This window comes from Pavona decussata, unplaced genomic scaffold (genome assembly GCF_977016875.1).
Source record: "Pavona decussata unplaced genomic scaffold, jaPavDecu1.1 SCAFFOLD_155, whole genome shotgun sequence".
NCBI classification, from domain to species: domain Eukaryota; kingdom Metazoa; phylum Cnidaria; class Anthozoa; order Scleractinia; family Agariciidae; genus Pavona; species Pavona decussata.
This window is the reverse complement of record NW_028145567.1, coordinates 3191668-3212243: the sequence shown is the minus strand read 5'-3', so window position 1 is coordinate 3212243 and position 20576 is coordinate 3191668. Positions and strand designations below refer to the sequence as shown.

The following is a 20576-nucleotide window of genomic DNA, read 5'->3' as shown; positions in this document are numbered from 1 at the left end:
GTAAGTACTGCTTCGTTAGATTGTAAATGCGATATTTATGTATTCTTTCAGTGGGGATTTTTCATTACCTGCGGTGATTCATTATTCGGTGCGAGTCCATTAAATCAATTAATCGATTTTAATTTCTTCCCTTGAAGTACCGAACATGTGGGCTTAAAAAACCGTTATGCTTCTAATGAGAAAATTCATTAAAATTCAGTCTTAAAGTAAATTGTTAAAAAAAAAAGGATGAAAACAAAATTTTTTCAAGTGATTTCAAAGATCTCCAAAAATGGGTTGGCCTCGGACTGTTAACAAGGTTAACTGTCGTTCTACAAAACTTACAGTGAACTGAGACATGGTCAACTTATGATCCTTTTATTCTAATATAGTACATGAGGGCATGGCCGCGACTTAATTACTGTTCAGATTTCTTTAATTAGATTTTCTATAATATATCACAGCTATCGCCCAAACCCATTACTGTAATATTTTAGGTTAAAGCAGTCAAAGTAGTTAGTTCATTTTTTGCAAAATAATTAAGCCACTCAACAAGAGCTGTCAGGTGGATGAACCTGTTTAATTAATGCACTTGACCATGAAAAGTTTCGTACTTGCACCAGAGCCAAATGAGAGCTTTCTTAGTAAACCTGTCACGCAGTCACTCACGAAATAGACATAACAAACAGCAATCAAAAAGTAACGTATTAATTGCACATCAAAGAGACAAAAATTCAACCAAAGCGAGCTGTAAAACAAGTCATAGGAATGTTTGAATTTGTTGATCATGAATGATAAGGAAAGCACGCAATAGGTTCATTAATCATCAACGTTCTTCGCGCCAGAAGGCTCACAAGGCTGAGCGAAATGGATTGCCCATGGTTTAATGATTTAAATGCGGTTTAAATGCCGACCAATTGTGTGCAGATTACGTAACTACGACATACTATAGAATCTGCCATAACGCAGCTGTCAATATGAATTACGCGAGAAATGTCAATCTCGTACCCAGAGTCCTCTGGAGTTTTGGTCAGCAGGTGGCACCCGCTGACCAAAAATCCAGAGGACTCTGCCTGGGTACGAGATTGGGGAAGTGTGGGAATGTGGATGAGGGCAAGGGGTGGTGCGACCTGCACCGTTTGCAACGTCTTACATGGTTGGTCGAGAGGGAAAAAAAAAGAACGAACAACAGAACAATGCATCCCACCCCTATAAAACAGTGCAGCTGCAGGTTATCAGGCACCAGTGAAAATATAGGTTTTGAACGGTGCAGGTCTACTGAAGGAGTGGGGATTTTACAGCAAGATCATGGAGTAGCCTACCTTGTTGGGTGTCAGAGACTGGGACCAACATTCCTCATGGCTGCCAATATTCATGCTCAGGAAGTAGTGACTTGTTTAGTTGGCGTCACGTGACCACCGGTTCTAGGTTTCACGGGACTTTTTAACGACCGTCAATATGGCGACCACCTCTTCGAGTAATACGCATTTACATTTTCTCCTCCAAGGTTACTTTGCCCGGTTTTCGCTCGTAAACCTCTTGGAGTTCTTTTTTTTTTCTTGGGTCACTTGGTCCAGACCTCCAGCTTTCGTTCAGCCGGAAACACAACGATTAACGGATTTTCGCTTTTTTAGTCATAATCCTATTTTTGTTGAGTTAAACGCGAATCAAGGTGTTTTTCAATCATCAATGAGTGTCCTCATTTTACGCACGAGGGTGGTCATGGACCATTGTTTGAATACAACTCACGTGCGATATTTATTGTTAAGGACAATTCATGATTGGCGATCGTACATTTCACCATTTCCAGCGTCGGCTTAACTCCTGAAAATTGATCCGCACCGAACTGTGATTTCTCGTTGTATGAAGACTCTAACCGAATAGCTTTGGTTAGACTTCTTATTGTGTTGTTGTTGTCGTTGTTGCAATTGTTGATATTGGCGCTTCGTTGTTACCTCAGTTATTCGCAGTTACAGTACGTAGTAGACGTAGTAGACATAACGTTTTCATCAGCATGGCCTAAGCTGTAATCATATAGAATACGTCATCCAGTTGCAAGCTAGCTGACGTTTAGCCACTGCGTTCATACTTTGTTAAACGGACAAATAATGACTCAAAAATAAGTTCAAAGACATAACGTGCGGTGATCCTGATCACTACTTTGTTTAATAAGTTTTACTGCACTGGCTCGTGTTTTGTTACTGTTAAGGACACACAGCTCACTACAGTTTATGTATACATGTGTTTTGGCTGTCATATAATATAAAGTGGTCAGTCTAATACGGTGAAATAGCCGCCGTCGGCAAGTGAATTGGACAATCTAGTTGCCATCCATCCATCAGTCATTAAAGGGGAACTGAAGGCAAAAATCAAGTATTTTGTTTTTTCTACAAGTTAACACTAAGAAAGTCAATGTTTAAAACATTTTACCTCTATCGACTTCCTTTCATGGTCAAAATATATTTTTTGTATTGCTTGTCTTTTACAGCGTATTTGAGGGGAAGAGTTTAACTGTATTTAATTAACAGATGCTTTCTCACCCACTGGAAATTAACGGAAAGGTTTAGTTTTTGGTCAAACTTTTACGCCCCTTCCAACCCACCTCCCCTCCTCCCCACAAACACACATATACACCCCAACAGACGAGCCTAATTTGCGTCAAATTATTTAGAGTTCTTACAATGTACAAGTTCTTCTTCATTTTTAAAAATATCTTGATTTTGGGTAGAGTGCCAAATTAAATTGGTTTTCAAAGAAAAAATATTTCTTCCGCGATGAACGAACTCGACCGAAAAATGTTCCCAACAATGCATCGAAAGTGAAATGTACATTGCACAATTACTCTCAACTTTATGTAACCGATCGACTCCTTTGTTATAGAACCTGCATACCTTCTTTTTACGAAGGAGGGGGACCGGTTATCGTTACTAAGCTAAACCGGGCTGGCTATATACAGTATATAAAACTTTAATCTCATTTTTAATAGGAAAATAGGCCATTTCCGAGTTGCCGTGAACCTCATTATGAAAGCGAGGCTAAGTGCAAAGTTTTTACTATGAAAATTAGTTTTCATTCATATGCAAACAAACTAATTTTCATATGAAAAGCTTTTGTACTTAGCCTCGCTTTCATAATGAGGTTCACAGCAATTCGGAAACGGCCTATTACTGATTTGACTGTCATAGTTCGCATCAAATCAAGGTTTGATGCATGTAGCCCGAGTCGCAGCTTCATGGATTGGTACATGTAATGTGTGACACCATGCTCTCCTCATAGCTAGACCACATCTGGGCTTTCTTATTGTGGTAGTAAACCGTCTGACATCCAGGATCCACAGCGAGCACGTTGACACGCAGAACTGTTGGCGCGGGGTCAAGCCAAGCCGCGATTGCCCTTATACCACCAGTTTCACATCGCTCCTTGTTCAAATAATATCTGTAATCTGAATGAAAATGTAGTTGAAAATTGTCAATCTGAACCAAACAAATTTTTTTTAAAAACAGATTGCAGGGATGGCGCAGGGGTGAGAGCACTCGTCTTCCTCCAATGTGGCCCGAGTTCGATTCCCGGAATCGGCATTATATGTGGCCTGAGTTTATTGTTGGTTCTCGTCCTTGCTCCGAGAACTAGGTTTTTCTCCGCGTATTCCGGTTTTCCTCTCTCTTCAAAAACCAACATTTCCAGATTCCAACTTGATCTGGAATCTGAGAGGCACGATATTTGTCAGTGGTAACAGACTGTTGAATGCCACCCTCGTTAAACTAAGTGCAATTCTAGTTGGGCCGATATTTCAACTAGCACAACTAGTCTTTTCAGGGCCAGAGATACTACTATGTTGTAACGAGTTAAAATATTCACCCAATTAAAATCGCTCTTTGCCAAAGTGTAAACCCTGCAATCAGTTTGGTTTATTTTCACGAAAAGTGACGTCTTGCTCGTGCATCTCATTAACAAGATATCCGGCAACGAAACGTATTCAGAACAGTTTATTTGTTCCTTGTGTGATCCTCTGCTTTCAAACGTTTCGAAAATTGTCGGTTATCTACCGACGAAAATTTCCGGCAAAACGCCTCAGCTGTTTACACCCGTAGTTCTTCAGATCATAAACCACTCAACAACAACGATTAGCATACATTTTAACAAACAGACTTTTTAAAATAGTTTGAGCCTTACCTGTTCCATTTTGTATTTTGTCAAATTTCAAGTTTAACTTCTTTTTGAGCTTTTCCCATTCGAATTCCAGCCCTTTCACAACGATTTCCTCCTTAGAAATAAGAATACAGTTTTAAAGGAAGTCAAGGGAAGTGAATTATGCGTGAATACTATTAATGATTGCATTTCAAAATCAAATGCCATTTGAAATGAAAAACAGCAACAATGAAATTTGAAAATGAATCCACTACTCTCTTTCTCGGTGGGACGGGTTGTGTTTCAGAGATCATACTTTCAAGAAAGTACTTAAGATCAGGAAAAAAAGCGAATGCAACCACACAGCTTTATAAAAATGATGATGATGATGATGATGATGATGATGATAATGATAATGATAATGATGATAAGGAGGAGGAGGACGCGAAGACGCGATGATGATGATGATGATGATGATGATGATGATGATGATGATGATGATGATGATGATGATAGCAATGGAGGATAATGTTTAATAATGACCACAGTTTTCTTATTTTCATTTAACCAGTCAGAAATGCTCACAATCATTCAGCTCTGTTTTTGCCTTTCCTTAGCTGAGTAAAGTTCATTCAACCAACCAAATACAGTCACGAGTTACCATTTTCTTCTTAAATTGGCAAGATCGTCTGAAGGTAAGGCGAGAAGTTACCGCCTCTGCCGTTAAACTATACATTATTTACGTTGTCCCACGGTAACATACCTCCTGGAGAGTTTACCTCATTCCAAATTACGATTAAGGCGCAGTCGGATCTCTGCTGCCATTTTTGAAAGTTCTAAGTCTTTCGAACCTCCTACCCAGAGTCCTCAGGCTCTTTGGCTAGCAGTTGGTCGCCTGGAGAGATAGGTACAGTATCTTTTCCCATATAACGTAGCTATCTCCGGAGAGACTAACCGCTGGTTAATCAGCTCTAAGGACTCTGGGTATGAGGTGGAAGTCTTTTCCTCTCCAAACGACCCCACAATCCTTCACGAAACCTAATTGACGCCGAAACTTCCCATCACTCTTTGAGAGAGAATACTATTGCATGCGAACTGAATCAAGTCTAACCTCTGAATGAGGAGGGTAATATTTGAAGCTGAGAGAATGGCCTTTCTTGCTTCCCTTCTGGCACTTGTACTTGACGAATGGAGAATTTGGCGGGAGCATCAATCCACAGGTGAGTGATACTAAGGCGAGAAAGATGGTTATTGCTAGGATTTTCTTCCACATCCCTGAAAAACAAAAACAAAATAAAAATTAAGAATTAATTAGTTAGTAGCAATCAGAGTGTCATGTGACTTCTTGAGCGCATGGTCGTTCTTACTTCAAGTGCGGTTGCTTAAAGGGACTATGTCACCCCAGGCGCATGCGCGCGTTGATTAGAAGCACTTTCAAATCGTTGGCCCAACTTTTTCAAATACCGTGGGAGAGTTCAGGAAGCCGTTTTCATCTGTTTGAATCGCGTTCATCTTCGGAAAGTTAGCTCAATTTTTTTAATTACCAGCGTTCTTTAATAATAACAGAGACTGTCTGTTGCGATATTTTTAAAAGCTTTTGCAATGATGTAAAAGCAAAAATACCTCGACGAGTTGCATGCAAAATAGTCTCAATCGGACTGTACTGCGCATGTGCCCCAGATGACATAGTCCCTTTAAGTGTCATCACAAAACTAAAAAAGACAAGGGGGTTAGTTTCTAAAGAAATTGTGGCACTGCGTCGGTGGGGAGTAGAAACGAATGTTTGGTTTATCATTAAAGGTAACTTGGCCACCGTACTGAAAGATTCGGGTGTTGACGTTTCGAGTGCTAGTCCCGCTTTGTCAGAGCAAATCAGGGAATTGTGGGTTGTTTGTTTACAGCTTTTTCGACAAAGATTGTCCAAAAAAGCGTAAAAGCGTACGCGACAATGCCGGAAGGTAGTCTGGGAAATACCCAATATAAAGATACAAGATAAAATATAAGCGGGAGATCTGTATGGGCAGTTACAATGGCCCAAGGCGAGCCATTGTAAAGCCGACATACAGAAAGCTCAGAATATATAATGCCCAGACCGTACAGCGAAGACTTGAGATGGCGGGCAAAATGTATTTTGAGTTTTTATTGAAATTCATTGGGTATTTCCCAGACTATGTTTCGGCATTGCGGCTTACGCTTTTACGCTTTTTTGGACAGCCTTTGTCGAAACAGCTGTATATAGTGACCAGTGGAGCTACGCTATTGGTGGGATGTGGAAAACAAGAATAAATTAGTCGAATGAACACGTTCGTTGATTCCGTGGGGATTAAAACTCAAAAGCACTCAACACCCCTCGACTCTCTAGAAACAAACATGGAAATAGGCAGAATTTAAACAAATCAAGGTAAAAGGGCCCAAGTTAACCTTCCCAAGCCTGTTATTACTGACCGCTCCATCCTCTCTGCATCCTGGTAATCCTGTGAGCCACATTATCAATATGGACTTCCAGGTTCTCCCTTACTTCCGTGATACTACGCCGTAGTTGTTCCAACTCCCGAAGTCGCTCCCGGGCATTGACGCTCAGGACCAATGAAACGAGGCAGTCAACCTTTGACATACCAGGGCCAGACGACTGACCAACTGCATAACCAAGCAAGGTTTGTCTAAGGTTTCCTACAAGCAAAACCAATACAGCAATCATCTGTCATTCTTCAGACTGGTGGATGAATGAGTATATGTATATGTTATTGTAATTGACCACTCCCCTAGGGGATTTTCAGGGTCAATGAACAACAGCTAGTAGCTGAATTGCGGAGGAACCAGAGGGTGAGATCGGACGTCAGCATATAGAAGGCGCCCCTGGCTGCCGCCTCAGTCCATATATGATCTCACCCCACCGACCCAGACCAATGACGGCTCTAATCAGATAGACCATGACACTGGAAACTCTACGTCCTACGTATACAGTGCCAACGGTTCTTTAACGTCCCACAGTGTATGAGGGAAAAGTGTTTTTTCAGTGATTGTGTGTAACATAAGATGCATTACGAAGTTCAAGAAACACTGTTTATATCAATGCAGTTTAATACTTACCTTGTTCACGCTTAGCAGTAGCTGTGCCAGGGAACTTATCACTGGGACAAGTGTAGATGAGCTCACCAGGTCTCACTTTGCCAACAACCTTCACTTCAATCTCCCCAATGATACACACAAGATCAGCGTCTATGTGGACGAAAGAAAAAATATATGAGGTACGCTTTGATCTTCTTCAGTAAGTTTTTATTGTAAGGATTTCTTCACAGCAATGAACATCTCCAAGCTGACAGGAAAACTGCTACATTGGCCATAATCAGCTCTTAACAGACAGAAATGGTTGGAGGGCATTGACATGAAAATTAAATTCGTGAACGAGGCAGTAAGGTCTCGCAAAGTCGTGTATCCTCGAAGCAAAATAATGCATGCGGTCAACAATTTTTTTTTATCAGAAGTCTCCATACGTATACAAAGATACCGTTGAGGCAATCCTTCGGTCCAAATCTTTTTAAATTCAGGTTATGGGTTCCTGGTGCGATCAATTCTAAAGCGAGAAATCACCGATGATGCTACCAGTAATCTTCACTTTTCGTGATAAAATATACATGATATTTGTTAAAATACGTTACCCGGCCAACTCAGTGGTGACCATAATGGTGAGGTTGCGCAGACTTTTCTTTGCTCCAACTGATAAAGTCAATGATGCAATTATAATTCACAATTATTTCCAATTATTCCACGGGCGCGCGTTGGATAGGAGATGATAGATAGGCAAGTGGAAGAATTGTTGTATTAAAAACAACAAAAAATATTGCTAGATCTTGCTGATTTCGCTTTGCAAGAACAACCAGAAGACAATTTAATGAACGCTTTTTCTCGGGCATGGTAAAATGGCTCATATTTTTACTGGCTTGGGTAGCAAAAAACGTGTAAACGTTTTTAGTCCTTAAAACGACGAAAAATTGGGTATTTTTACAGTGGTAGTTGCAGTCCCCTCAACCTCCCCCCTGAAAACACCCTTAACTACCCTGCCGTTAACCTACCATTTCTGTTATTTCGTCTAGTATTTCCTACCAGGTAAGCGGACCGACTGATAACTCCAGCCAGCCTAGCGTCACGTGCATTCTCGCTTGTCAACAGATCGATGACAGTTTCTCCACTGCTGCTCTCAAAGAATCCCACCACATCACCCTCCTCGAATGGGCTTTCATCCGGGTCCTTCCTTTTGATGTAATAAGCAATGTCATGGTTCGCCGTCTGTATCTGTTCGACCTCCAGAGTTTTAATTTTGGCAAACTCGGCTTTAAGATATTGGCACATGAGGCTTGAATAATAGTTATCTAAGAGAGAAATAACATGGTATGAAATATTCCGTCACAAAGTAATTCGTTTTCTGTGTACAATCTGCGCAAGGAAGCTTCAACAAGCGTGAAAGCGAGTTAAAACGGGAAAGTAAACTTTAAGCATAGAAAGACTTGTGGCAAGTACAAGTTGGCATGTCAACGGAGATCGACACAAATTCGACCAAATTCGGTTTGCCGATATATTTTGCCGATTTTAATTTTTGCGATTTTTCATTAGAGGGTATGTTGACGGAGTACATCAAGATGAATTAACAGACCATTTCCGAGTTCCTTTGAGCCTCATTATGAAAGCGAGGCTAAGTGCAAAGTTTTTGTTATGAAAAATAGTTTTCATTCATATGCAAGCTAAACTAATTTTCAAAGTTTTGCACTTAACCTCGCTATCATAGTGAGGTTCACAGCTACTGGGAAATGGCCTACTGCGAGGGTCTTTCTTCTATTTTAGATAACATTAGTAACCTTTTTTGGACAAAGAAATACAAAATCAGTTGCTTTGGAAAATTGACGTTTTAGCGAAAGCTTTGGCCCACCTCTTGCTTTATTCTGCTTCAAGACTTCTTCAAGATAACTTAGACATGAAAATTATTCAACAACAAGACATTTCAGTGTGTCTTACTCGATGGATTTTCTTGTGATGCTCCAGCTGATGAAACGCCACCTGTGAAAGTACTGGGGCGAGCATGCGAGCAGGTCGTGGTTGAAGCTTTCAAAACATGAAAGCCAAATAAAAGACAACGTTTAGAATTAAGAAAATTAAAACAACTTTGGAAGAAGTGTACAGTAATCTCCATGTCAGCTACAGGATTGGGCAAGAGTAACGAGTCTTTTAGATCACTTATGTTTGATTTATCAATTGTAATAAGGTTAATAACTGAAGGTAAATTGGCCACCGTAAAGAGATTCGAGTGCTGACGTTTCAAGCGTTAGTCTTTCGTCTGAGCGAATCCGACTTGCGTAGCTCCTTGGTGAATGTCTTCAGGCTTGACATCTTCGTCTTCGGTCTGAAGGTTGGTGGTTGAATTCGCTTTGATGAAGGGCTAACGCTCAAAACGTCAGCACTCGATTCTCTTTACTGTGTTGACAAAATCAAACATTCGTTTCTACTCCCCACCGACGCAGCACCGCAGTTCGCTTTAAGCCGGCGACACACCTGGCGATTTTATTCGCCGATCGCGGCGATGTGGCACTTCAACCTTGTTCCCGGGCTCCATCAAGGGGCGTTTTGAAAAGTCATTTGATAAAATCACCCAACCTGATTGGTTCACTTTACTGGCGATTCGTAACGATGAGCGCAGAAAATCGCGGGAACGGGCACACTTGGTGAATGCCAGCGAATTTAATCGTCGATATCTGACATGCCAGAAAATAATAATAAAAAAAACCCCGCACCTTTCATGCGAGAAATCTATGACTACTCACATTTCACAGTCTTTCCGCTCTTCAAGACAAACTCGTACGGACAAAGGACAACATAAGATCCATCGACAAACTGAAGGTGAGTTATGAGCTGGAATCGATTATATTCTGTGCCCTTGGTCTTCTCTAACCTGTAAACCTCTTTGTCATGGGACGTCTTGTACACACAGTCAAGATCAAATTTGCAAATGTATGTTGGTGGCTCTAGCGCTGGATTACTGCCTGAAAAAGACATTTAATTTTTAGTTTACACAGAATGACGTGACTTCTGATTGCTTATTTCCTGTAATCCCTAGTCTTTAACTAATTACCAAGTCTCCTTCAGATCTTGGCCCAGTACAGTTTGTTGTCTACTAAGAACCCTCGTGGATTTTTATTTGCTATCGCTCAAGAAACAGGGCCGTTTTTCTCTCGACGTCATTTGCCCTAAGATTGTTATTTGCTCTTCAAATCAGATTTTAGTATTGGTTTTGAGGAATTTTGAAACATTTTTTGTTTCGGTCAAAAGAAAATTTAACCGGTTCAATTTAATTCATAGCAGTGACTTAAATTTTTAGAGCAGCAAAGAGCACTTGGTTCATTGGTTTTAAAGACGTTTTAGACGTTTTAATTTGGTGTTTTTGAAGGTTTATAACAGTCAAGAAATGAGATGGCAGTTGGTCGCCGATAGGAAATTATGACGGAAGTTCCGCGTCAAATGACATCTGTAACGTCCTATATTACCGAGGGAACAAAGACGAATGATGATGATGATGATGATGATGATGATGATGATGAAGATGAAGATGAAGATGAAGATGAAGATGAAGATGATGATGATTATGATAATGATAACGCTCTTGTCACGAACCTAAAAAAAAAACCATTTTAACCGCACTATTTACGCGAAAAAAACGTGAACCCCTCCTCCTGACCCCAGAATACCAAAAGCAAAAAACTTTCCGATTAAGAAAGGATAAACCTACTGTTAATTGGGGTGACGTTCAGCTTCTCGAGCTTGGTCGGTCCCACTCCGTACGAGTTCGGATCCTTGGCCGTGAGTTTCTTTTCAGCCTCCGGTTCACGTTGTACGTATACATAAAGCTGGGACAGCTGTAACTGAGTTTTTATTTTCATCTCAACCTGGAATGAAATAAAACACTGATGACAGATCAATTCACTCACTCTGTCAGTAGATCCATGCAAAGTCAATAGGCTCGGTAGATCTATGCAAAGTCAATAGGCCTTTTCAGAGTCGCTGTGAACCTCATTATGAAAGCGAGGCTAAGAGTAAAGCTTTCCACATGCAAGTTAGTTTTGTTTGCATTTGAATGAAAACTAATTTTCATAAGAAAAACTTTGCACTTAGCTTCGCTTTCGTGAAGAGGTTCAAAGCAACTCGGAAATGGCCTATTACTGATTACTCCCGCTTAAATGTTGCGTCGAAAAGTAGCCTCATCTTGTATTGGCACTCTTGAAAGGGAATTAATGAAGCATTTTAAACGAGTAGGAAAACAGTCAAAAAGCGTTATTTTTTAGAAGGACTGGGAAAGAAGGGAAAGATAAAGAAGAAACCTATACCCTGTCTATATTCTACCCAGTATTTTTTCTGCCGTGAGAATGGCAGTTACTTTCTGTACCCTCGCTATACATAACCGTAATCAAGGACAGTTTATTCCACAAGCTTAGTAGCTTGGAAGTTCAACAGTAATTTCGGGAGCCGACTAGGAGTATTATTTCTGCATAAGGAGATGTTATTCCATTCACAGCCTATCACCTTGCATTTTATTACGGGTTGGCAAAAAGTGTTGGCCCTAACCTTTTTTATTCATCTAGAGGAAAAGACCAAGACCTCAGCAACTCCCTGACAATTTTCTACGCTACAATCGAGAGCAGACGCTTTTTTCAGGGGCCCGTTTCTCGAAAGTCCCGGCAACTTACCGGGCCCGGTCTAAGTGTCTTTGGTGATAAATGTTTCTTAACAGAAGTCAATTTTTGTTAGCTTTGAATACTAAATTTTAAAATCCTTGTATACTTTTATAAAAACATTGGCCGAGTACCATGTCTGTAATCACTGTGTAATCGGCGAAAAAAAAAAACATTTAAAAATATTATACTACTTATCGGCCGGGCTCGGTAAGTTACCGGGACTTTCGAGAAACGGGCCCCACCAGCTTTTGTTTCGTTGTTGAAACAAAAGTCGGAAAAGCCGTCTTCTCTGGCAAGCTAGAAAGTTTCATCAAGGTAAAACGGAATTAAATGTTTCCCTGATTGCAGCACGTAGATTACTCAACTCATACCTGTCCGTGTGCAATTCTCTGCTCGGAATATTTCCCTTTGGGTCCATGTTTCTTCTGTACCTTGTCGTACTCCTCTTTCGGGTTCATGATCTCGATACTTGCTTGGCTGCACTTTGCAGAGGTGAGTTGAGGGCGCCTTGACGCCAGCCTGGATTCTACAAGTCTTTCTGCGAGTCGACCATTAACAGGCAAACTGGTGCTCAGATAGTTTGCCGCGTTAGACCTGAGAGGTGTGGGATGATGGGGCACTGCTAACGAGGAAGTGGAAGGCCCTGTGCTTGAGACAATGAGAGGCGTACAGTCGAAGTTATAGTCATTGTGACCACTGGCTGCTACATCAGCTTGAATTCCGCTGGGAGAAGGGGTAGCGCTCTTCACGCTATCTGGAGGGGTGTAACAGCGCAGAAGGTTCTGCTGGCCACTATCCTGTTGACCAGTGCTATTGGTGAAGTTTTCTGGTCCAGCTGTAAGACCTTCGAGATAAGGATCCATGGAAAGCATGGTAGAATCTGCGCTAGAGGCTATCGTAAATAACATAAAAAAATATTAGACAAGTAGTCTAATTGTCAAATACAGTTGACTCCCGATAACTGGAACCCTCGCTAACTCGAACCTAGCGCTAACTCGAACCAATTTTCCTTTCCTTTTAGGTCCTAGTTTTCTATATAATTTTACCCTCGATAACTCGAACTCCCGATAACTCGAACCTTTTTTAATTTCCCTTGAAGGTTTGAGTTATCGGGAGTCGGCTGTAGCTTGTTTCAGGCTTTCAGTACATTTATATTCGCATTTGCGCTTCCAGTATTTAGTCTTGGATCCCGGAACACTGGAAGCCAAAATTTTAAACAGTTAATGAAATAGCACTGGATCCAATTGTCACAGCTGGGGAAACACATGGAACGTAAGGCGCCAACAGTTGTTTTCCTAACTAGAGTTTTTGCTATAACGCGCGTAATAGACCATTTCAGAAACATGCTTTTGAATTCGTACAGTGTGCTTTCGACTGACAATCACTCAACTGATTGCCCTCTGAAACAAAGAAGAATCAATATAAAAAATATACATACTTAAATTGATGAAGAAAAAAAAACCGGAAAGCTACTAGTTCACATCTTGCCTTGCCTAAATACAGCCGACTCCCGATAACTCGAACCTTCAAGGGAAATTGAAAGAGGTTCGAGTTATCGGGAGTTCGAGTTATCGAGGGTAAAACTATATGGAAAATGACCTAAAAGGAAAGGAAAATTGGTTCGAGTTAGCGCGAAGTTCGAGTTAGCGAGGGCTCCAGTTATCGGGAGTCGACTGTAATGTTTTTGACCTAAGAGCTTGGTTGCATGCAGGTGCTTAATTGCTAAGAGAAACTAAAGTTCTATTTATACCGGCGCCGGATTTCAATTGCCTCGAATTTAATTCAAGCCCCACATAATCGGGTAAAAATGGAAGCAAATCAGTCACACAAACAACAAGTGAAATGATAGACTTGCTTTGAGAAATGAAACGTGACATAAAAGCCAAACAGAGTGCAGATTCGACTGTAACTTGAATTGAATTCGAAACGCTGAAACTGACCTCATGCAGTTGTTTCGATCTTTTTCTCTACTCAGTAATAGCGAAAGCGATAGCAGCGTCTTTTGTTCGAATTTGTGACTGCAATTAAGAAAACTCTAAACTAAGAATGAATCTACATGTTTGAGCAAGTATGCACAGCGACACTGTAAAAAGAATGTACAGGTACATGCAGCGGACAAAGGACTAAAAAAGCGCTAAAACAACTGGCTTAAGACACGGATGAGTAAAGCCATTGTCACGTACAACACTAGGCATATGGTCCCTATTGCAGTGCGTCGTTTTGTCGCTGGGTACTTAACCGAGATAACGCAAACCGCGTCACATTTCCACAGTTGGACTCCCCGATGACGATCCAATTTTACAGGCTCTGTGCCTATGGTTTTCCGGCACCTTGTGTCTCTGTCACAGATGCTTACCTGAGGCTCTCAAACTGATATATGATGTTTTTTAATTTCTTGTGCCGTATGCCGTAGGGCGTCGTATGTGTAAGCCTGGCTTAAATTAAAAGTATAAATTCCAAGACTCATTTCACCAACTACCTGGTATTATATTAAAAACATCACAAGAGTAAGAGCTTAGCCGTTGTTGTGTATCATTTGTTAATTACGTACTTGCTGCAGCATTCTCCATGAACATTTCGTTAACAATCCCTACAGCGTCATCCAAAGACGGGTGCTGATTAAATGCGGCAGGTTGACTCTGTGGATTCCACATGCTAGCTCACCCTGTTGGATGGAAAATTGATTGATTGATTGATTGATTGATTGATTGATTGATTGATTGATTGACTGACTGATTAATTGATTGATTACCAAAAGGCTTCTAAGGTGACGATCCCCCGAAAGTATAGCGCGTTCATCAGAATAGCAACCCTCCGTCTTCAATGAACGCGCGAACTGGGCGATGATAATGTGAACCTTATGGTGTACCAACATGATGCGGCGAGAGAATAAATATTAATTGCTGTACCCCAAAAAAAGTGTCTGGGCAAAGATCAATTTTTGAAAATGCCATTGGTATAATCACCTTAAAGATGCTATCTTTCAGAGAAGTTGTGCGCATCCTTTTCACATTTATTTGCCACGATTTTATTTAGCCATAGTATACAATAGTTACACGTTTTATTACCCGAAATTAGCGACTACTCGACATCAACGTTAAACGCCGCTAAAAAAAAAATTTAAAAAAAAGTTGGCTCCTTACAACCAGCCTAAATTATTTTCCTCTTTTAATACCTCTAAGTTCAATAGTCATAGTCACCGTTATCATGGAGCCCTGCTGGATACACAATTGACATGCGCGATACAAGTTTCCTCGATTCAAAGCAAACCTTTGAGGTTGAGATTTTCATATTGATTTATTCATTTGATTATTTTTTTATTTTATTTATTTATTTACATTTCTCTTGATTTTTCTCCAAGTGGCCAAAGTCAGGAGCCCATTACCGGGTAATGGGCTCCTGCCAAAGTATAAACGTCACTAAAAAGAAGGCACTGGTACTAAAAAACGATTTGTTTGTTCCGGCAAGTGCAAGCTTTCGATTTTCGTTTTCAGGACAAGATCACGTCTCTTCTGCAAACAAAGGGAGCTCTAATCGATTCCATAAATCTGACGAGGTAAGAATTACGTAAAGTGCCCGAAAAGGCACAGCGAAACAGCTCCAACATGATCGCGGAAATTGAAACAGAAACCTTCGGCCAACTTAGCATAAGTTAGAACCCTCAGTCGAAAAACGTTCAAACAAATGTCTCTCCTGGTTCCATCGACGTCTATCTTCTTAGCGTTGTTTGCAACTGTTATTTAATTCTGTACCGTCGGTTGACTTGAGCTTAGCTAGCATTGATCAAATCTGAAAAATTCCATTTTGCAAAATGAAATTCGGCATTGAAGTTTCAACTTGTTTCAAACCGAAAATCTCAGTTTTTCTCCGCGTTTAAACGAACTATTTTAGATCACATACTTCAGTAAAAGGGTTGAAGCATCGACAGAGGCTAGTGAACCTGGTGAACATGTCGGCCAAGGGACAATTTCGCGAGAACCGTCAACTTACTAGTTTTGTGTTTTCCTTGCAGCATGTATGTAACTGTTGTTGATGTTTACGGAAATAGCGAGGGACTTTACCGTCCGGCGTTTTCTTTTATTTGGTCAGTGACACCCAGTAGTCTGTAATTTCGCCTCCTGAAGTTCAGCATTGCATGTCTGTGGACGGACTAAATTATAGACTGTCGTCATTCAAGTAGGAGCTACTGAGCACTAAGTACTTTCCTATGATGAAGTCCGAATAGTAATCGTTTTATTGGGATACTGTTGGACAAGTTGTCCCGGCGTTTTCCCAAATTAAATAACAACTAATTTGTCAACATACAAATACGTTGCCATTTTTAAGGACTATAGCTTAAAAGTCAGTTTAACCGAACCTATTTTGGATTAAATAAAGTAAGGTTTAAATACTTCCGCATAATCTTTTCAACTTCTCATGACGTCCAAGTACGCTCTTTCCCTTTCATCGCGCTCGGTCATTCTCCAAAAAACTGTCCCTATACTTACCCTTTGGCAAGTTTTAAGATCAACACTGAAAGTTCGACGTTTGAACCGGGTTTCAACTTTACGTGTTCCGAACATAATGCAAAAAAGCACTGAGAAACAATCTTAGTAGTGGCGCTTTAGGATTTCATCGCTAGACTAAAACATTAGAACCAAAGGTTTCAGCGGAATAATGAAAGTTCAGCAGGACAGTGCAGCTCATGCAGTAGCTTTCACTAGAATGTTAAAGCTGGGGGATTTTATTCAAAGATTAAATTTGGAACCATTTTTCACAGAATGATATACAGCTCCACAGGAAAAAAACCGATCAAAGCGGAAGCCTTCATTCCAATGGTCACACTTTAGACTTTCATCCACAGATATAAAACTTAGAACCGCCTTACCCAGCAGTATCATAGGAATGTACTGCTCAATAGCTTTCATTTCAAAGGTCATACTTAAGGATTTCATACACAGCCTGAAAAGGTGCAACAATTTCGCACACCACAAGCTGAATTAAATTAAAGAAATTAAAGAAATGAAATGAAACTTCTCAAAAGCTTCACTTCAATGATCACACTCAGCTTCCTGACAGACTTAAAACTTAGAACCATTGACATTGCGCTTCGAAAGAGGTTTGTCCGTGGAAGCGAACGTTGCCATTGACCCTGTCTTCCGTCGTTTGCAGTAAGCCATGTGTATATTTGAATTTTGCTGCAGTTCAAAAACCGAGATTTGAAACTATTTTAATCAAATCGCGCAATATTTAAATATAACATTATCACGTAAGACGATGGAGAATCATGATTTGACGGTCGGGTTTTCTTTAAGAAGCTGTTTCGTTTAGTTGTAGATATGTCTCAGAATCGTCTCACCAGAAATCGAAACTTTCGGTCCAAGGAGGGAAGTTTCTCTTCATGAATGGCGATGGTTCCAGAAAACGCTATATTCAGCTGATAAACAAGAAACGAAGCGAACTTACCCGCTTGTGACGTCTTTCCTTCGTCCTTTCGAGATTTCAATGTCTGTTAGATCAGACTTTATCGACGAACAACTGCTGTAAAACAAGAATAGTTTTCCCTGGAAGTTGTCCAAGTTAGACGTCAGTCATCGCGTGGTCTTTCAAGCACTTTTTGACGATAACATTTCAGTTTCGGGTCTGTAATTTATTCGGGTCGATCCGTTCTGAGAAACCATCCGAGTGTGATAATTCAGTATAGAGTCTCTAACCTTTGTTACGACATGTTTTCCCAGTTTCACTGAGGCAACCCAGTGCTCTGCATGGCACGCTTGTTTTAGTTTATATCACCCGTCCGCTATTAACAAGGAAGCTATAGCGCGTATGTGGGAAATAATTATAAAACAGGATCAAAATATTCAAGGCAAAAATTAAGAATTGTGGTCAGTCATATACTTGAAGCACATGGGCTGAACTTGGCCGACTTGAAAGCCGATCCAATATTCGGCGTTTTATGCTTTCGTAACACCGCATCACTAATTAGTTCCCCTTACCAAACTGGTATTGAGAGTCAAGCAACTGGATGAACGAGGAGAAGGAGTTTCGAAACTAGGTTAACAAGGAAGTATCGTCGAACAACAGGCTCAAACCTTTCAAACAAAAGGAAATTTAACGATTCAGTACTTGCTGAATTTCCGTTTAGAGGGGATAGAAAACACATCCTGGAACTAAGCTCGAGGTCGTTTGTTTAAAAATCCCACACGGGAAAGCTGTTGTCGTAAGACTAGAGATAATCCCGTTTTACTTTTTTTTTTAAATTACTTTTTCTATTTGTCTGATCTCCCACTCTAGCAAGAGGCCCGCGCTTGCGGCTTTTTTTTTTTTTTTTTTTTTTCACGTTTCACTTTCCCACCAAGACAGCACTGAAACTATTCAAACCAACCACGTTTCCCCGCTGCGGTGACGATTTCTATCGCATCACGTGATCAACGTGAGCCAATCACAATCGGATAAAATTTAATGGCCATCTTTAGAAGTCAGACGGTGTCTTCATCAAGTCAAAGTTCTTCCTGTTCATGCAAAGCGTTAATTTGAGTAATATAAAGACATTTTTTGCGTTATTATATTAAAATAAACGCAGAGATAGAGGGAAGGCCGATTTTTGTGGTTTTAGTCAGGTGTTTAAAATTCATGTGTTTACGAGAAGACAAGTGAGCCGTTTAAACACATTAAAGTGCCTGTTCGGGAGGTTTAGAAGTTGCGTTTTGGACAATCGGCAAACGTGACGTGAGATTCGCGTTTACGTGTTCTTTAAAATAAATACATTGATGAAAATAGTGCAAAATAATTCAGGCCTTTGATGCTAATGCAAAACTATTCAATCTTACGGTCGAGAAACTGAAAACAGCGACTGGTAAATGTAGTAGTTAGGGCGATCGGCGATCGTGGTCACGACGTCATATACTCTGTCGTTTAACGTAATTCTGAAGCTCTCTAATATTCAATTAACATCTGATATCGCCCTTTAAATTAACGGAGATGAATCAGTGAGTTATGGCAGTGATTCTGGTGGTTGTATTACTAGATATTCGGTACAACTACGGCTGTTTAGTAGTCCGAGACTTCGAACCAATCAAGAGCGCTGAATCCCCACGTTGAAGCTATGTTTCACATGAACGCCAACTTATGTTTCAAATGACAGCAAAAAAGATGGCAAATACTAAGCATTTCAGTTCATATAGCACTGCCTATCTTGTTTACGTACACTGCGTAAGTGGTGAATTCTTCAAGTATAGAAAAAGTAGCGCGTTCATGCTAGTTACGGTGCACAAGTCAAATCTCAAGTCTTACTTCCGAGGCCGCGGTTATCCGCCTTAAAGTGTGACCATGTCGGATGAACGCAATTCAGAAACATTTCCATTGTGCTATTTGTTTGTCCTGCCGTTTCAGTACAATCATATTTGGGCTTTGTTTCCTGTTTCGAACACAAGCCCTCTTGTGTTAACCCAAATACATACAGTGATTCGTTAAAAAATAAAGTGGTCGCCTGAAAACAGTAAACTACAACGAGTATATATAACTTACCTTAAGAGCGTTTGCTCTCTTCCCATGATCAGCAGAAGACAACTCGTGTACTGTTTCGCGATAAAATCAAAGACCAACACGACAGATGCAAATTCTCGTTATGATAAAAATATCAGGTAATTGTAAGCCAAGGCCACGATTTTCTTAATTAATAATTGCAAGTGTTTGAAAAGTAAATTTAGCACTATTGACGTAAAGATGTGCTTAAAATATAAACAATGCGCTACGCGTGAGAGGAACAGCTTCAATATACAGTGCGATAGGCTCGTTCGAGACAATTAAGTCTCATGTCCATAAAAATATACCCAACACACACCTTTGTGTATGAATAAATTGTTCATTTTCGATATTTAAGTTTTCGTCCTGTTCTGGTCAGTTGCCCTTAATAAACTTCGCATTCCAGTTGTTTAAAATAAAATTCAAATTTATACACACTGGAATCGTATCTACTCTCTGTTTGACTTTTATTACGTTCACATCTCACATAAAGGGCTGAGCAGATTTCTGAGATTTACTGCGGTTTTTCTGGGCTCGAACTACATTCGACGAGAACTCTGCAACTTATAAATTGCGGGTGAAATGTTCTGCCAGTGTTACTTTGCACGGGATTATTACTCGAGCCGTGAGGCACCGAGTTAACTTCTCGGTCGCCTCAGTCTTTTTAATATTTTTTTTGTGTGTGTGTGTGTGTCGCGATTGTCCAAGAGACAAAGCATAAGGTTTTGTATATGACCAAATGACGTGTCACATACAAGATGGCGAATGCAAATGACAAAAACCATAAATAAAACAAGAAGCTTGAACTCGGGGGCATATTTGAGTGGATCTTTTAGCAGTGATAACCTCCAGCATCGCTAACTCCCCAAAATCGGATACAGAGATATAGTGGGCGAGGCAACAAGTAAAAGCTAGTAAACACCAGATAGAATTGCAATACTTGCAGTCAGAATGAAAATACAGGGAAAAACGACATTTCAGTGTTAAGTAGAATACTATTCTACATTCATTGTAGCTGAAACAAACTTTTCACAACACCAGGATGATTCCATTCTCTTCCTTTCCTTTAGGTAAATGTTGACAGGTGTACCGAACAGTTTAGTGAGCATTTTCCCCCAGAAGAACGAGAAGATCGAAGAAAAGATTGCATTGTTGCTCGGGATTAAACTTTCGATGCCAAGCGGACGGGCAACGGGTAATCCCGAGCGGGCAAGATAGCTCTTTCTTGCCCGCTCGGGTAGCCAATCA

At 40.4% G+C, this 20576-nt stretch overlaps 1 protein-coding gene across 2 annotated transcripts; it reads right to left on the bottom strand.

Annotated features, from left to right (window-relative positions):
• Positions 1-2463: 2463 nt before the first annotated feature.
• On the bottom strand, positions 2464-19456 carry LOC146465899 (uncharacterized). 2 transcript variants are annotated; one of them, XM_085128084.1, is made up of 12 exons: positions 19332-19456; positions 14377-14490; positions 12197-12717; positions 10883-11039; positions 9921-10139; positions 9118-9204; positions 8181-8477; positions 7198-7326; positions 6553-6777; positions 5219-5382; positions 4153-4243; positions 2464-3421 (listed from the first exon to the last, which is right to left on the bottom strand). In XM_085128084.1, the coding sequence occupies exons 2-12, from the start codon at positions 14477-14479 to the stop codon at positions 3210-3212; spliced, it is 2205 nt and encodes a 734-aa protein (XP_084984210.1). In that variant the 5' UTR covers positions 14480-14490; positions 19332-19456; the 3' UTR covers positions 2464-3209. The 2 variants fall into 2 exon arrangements, with proteins under 2 accessions (XP_084984210.1, XP_084984209.1); XM_085128083.1 differs by lacking the exon at positions 19332-19456 and adding an exon at positions 17271-17715 and having other exon boundaries at positions 2465-3421.
• Positions 19457-20576: the final 1120 nt, after the last annotated feature.

What these genes read in the sequence shown, in the direction of transcription:
- LOC146465899 (XM_085128084.1), bottom strand. Translation starts at nt 14,479, where the DNA reads ATGTGGAATCCACAGAGTCAACCTGCCGCATTTAATCAGCACCCGTCT. An exon ending in GAGCGGAAAGACTGTGAAAT is followed by an intron (nt 9,205 to 9,920) that starts GTGAGTAGTCAT and finishes ATGTTTTGAAAG; the next exon opens with CTTCAACCACGACCTGCTCG. An exon ending in TAGACGAAATAACAGAAATG is followed by an intron (nt 7,327 to 8,180) that starts GTAGGTTAACGG and finishes TCGTCCACATAG; the next exon opens with ACGCTGATCTTGTGTGTATC.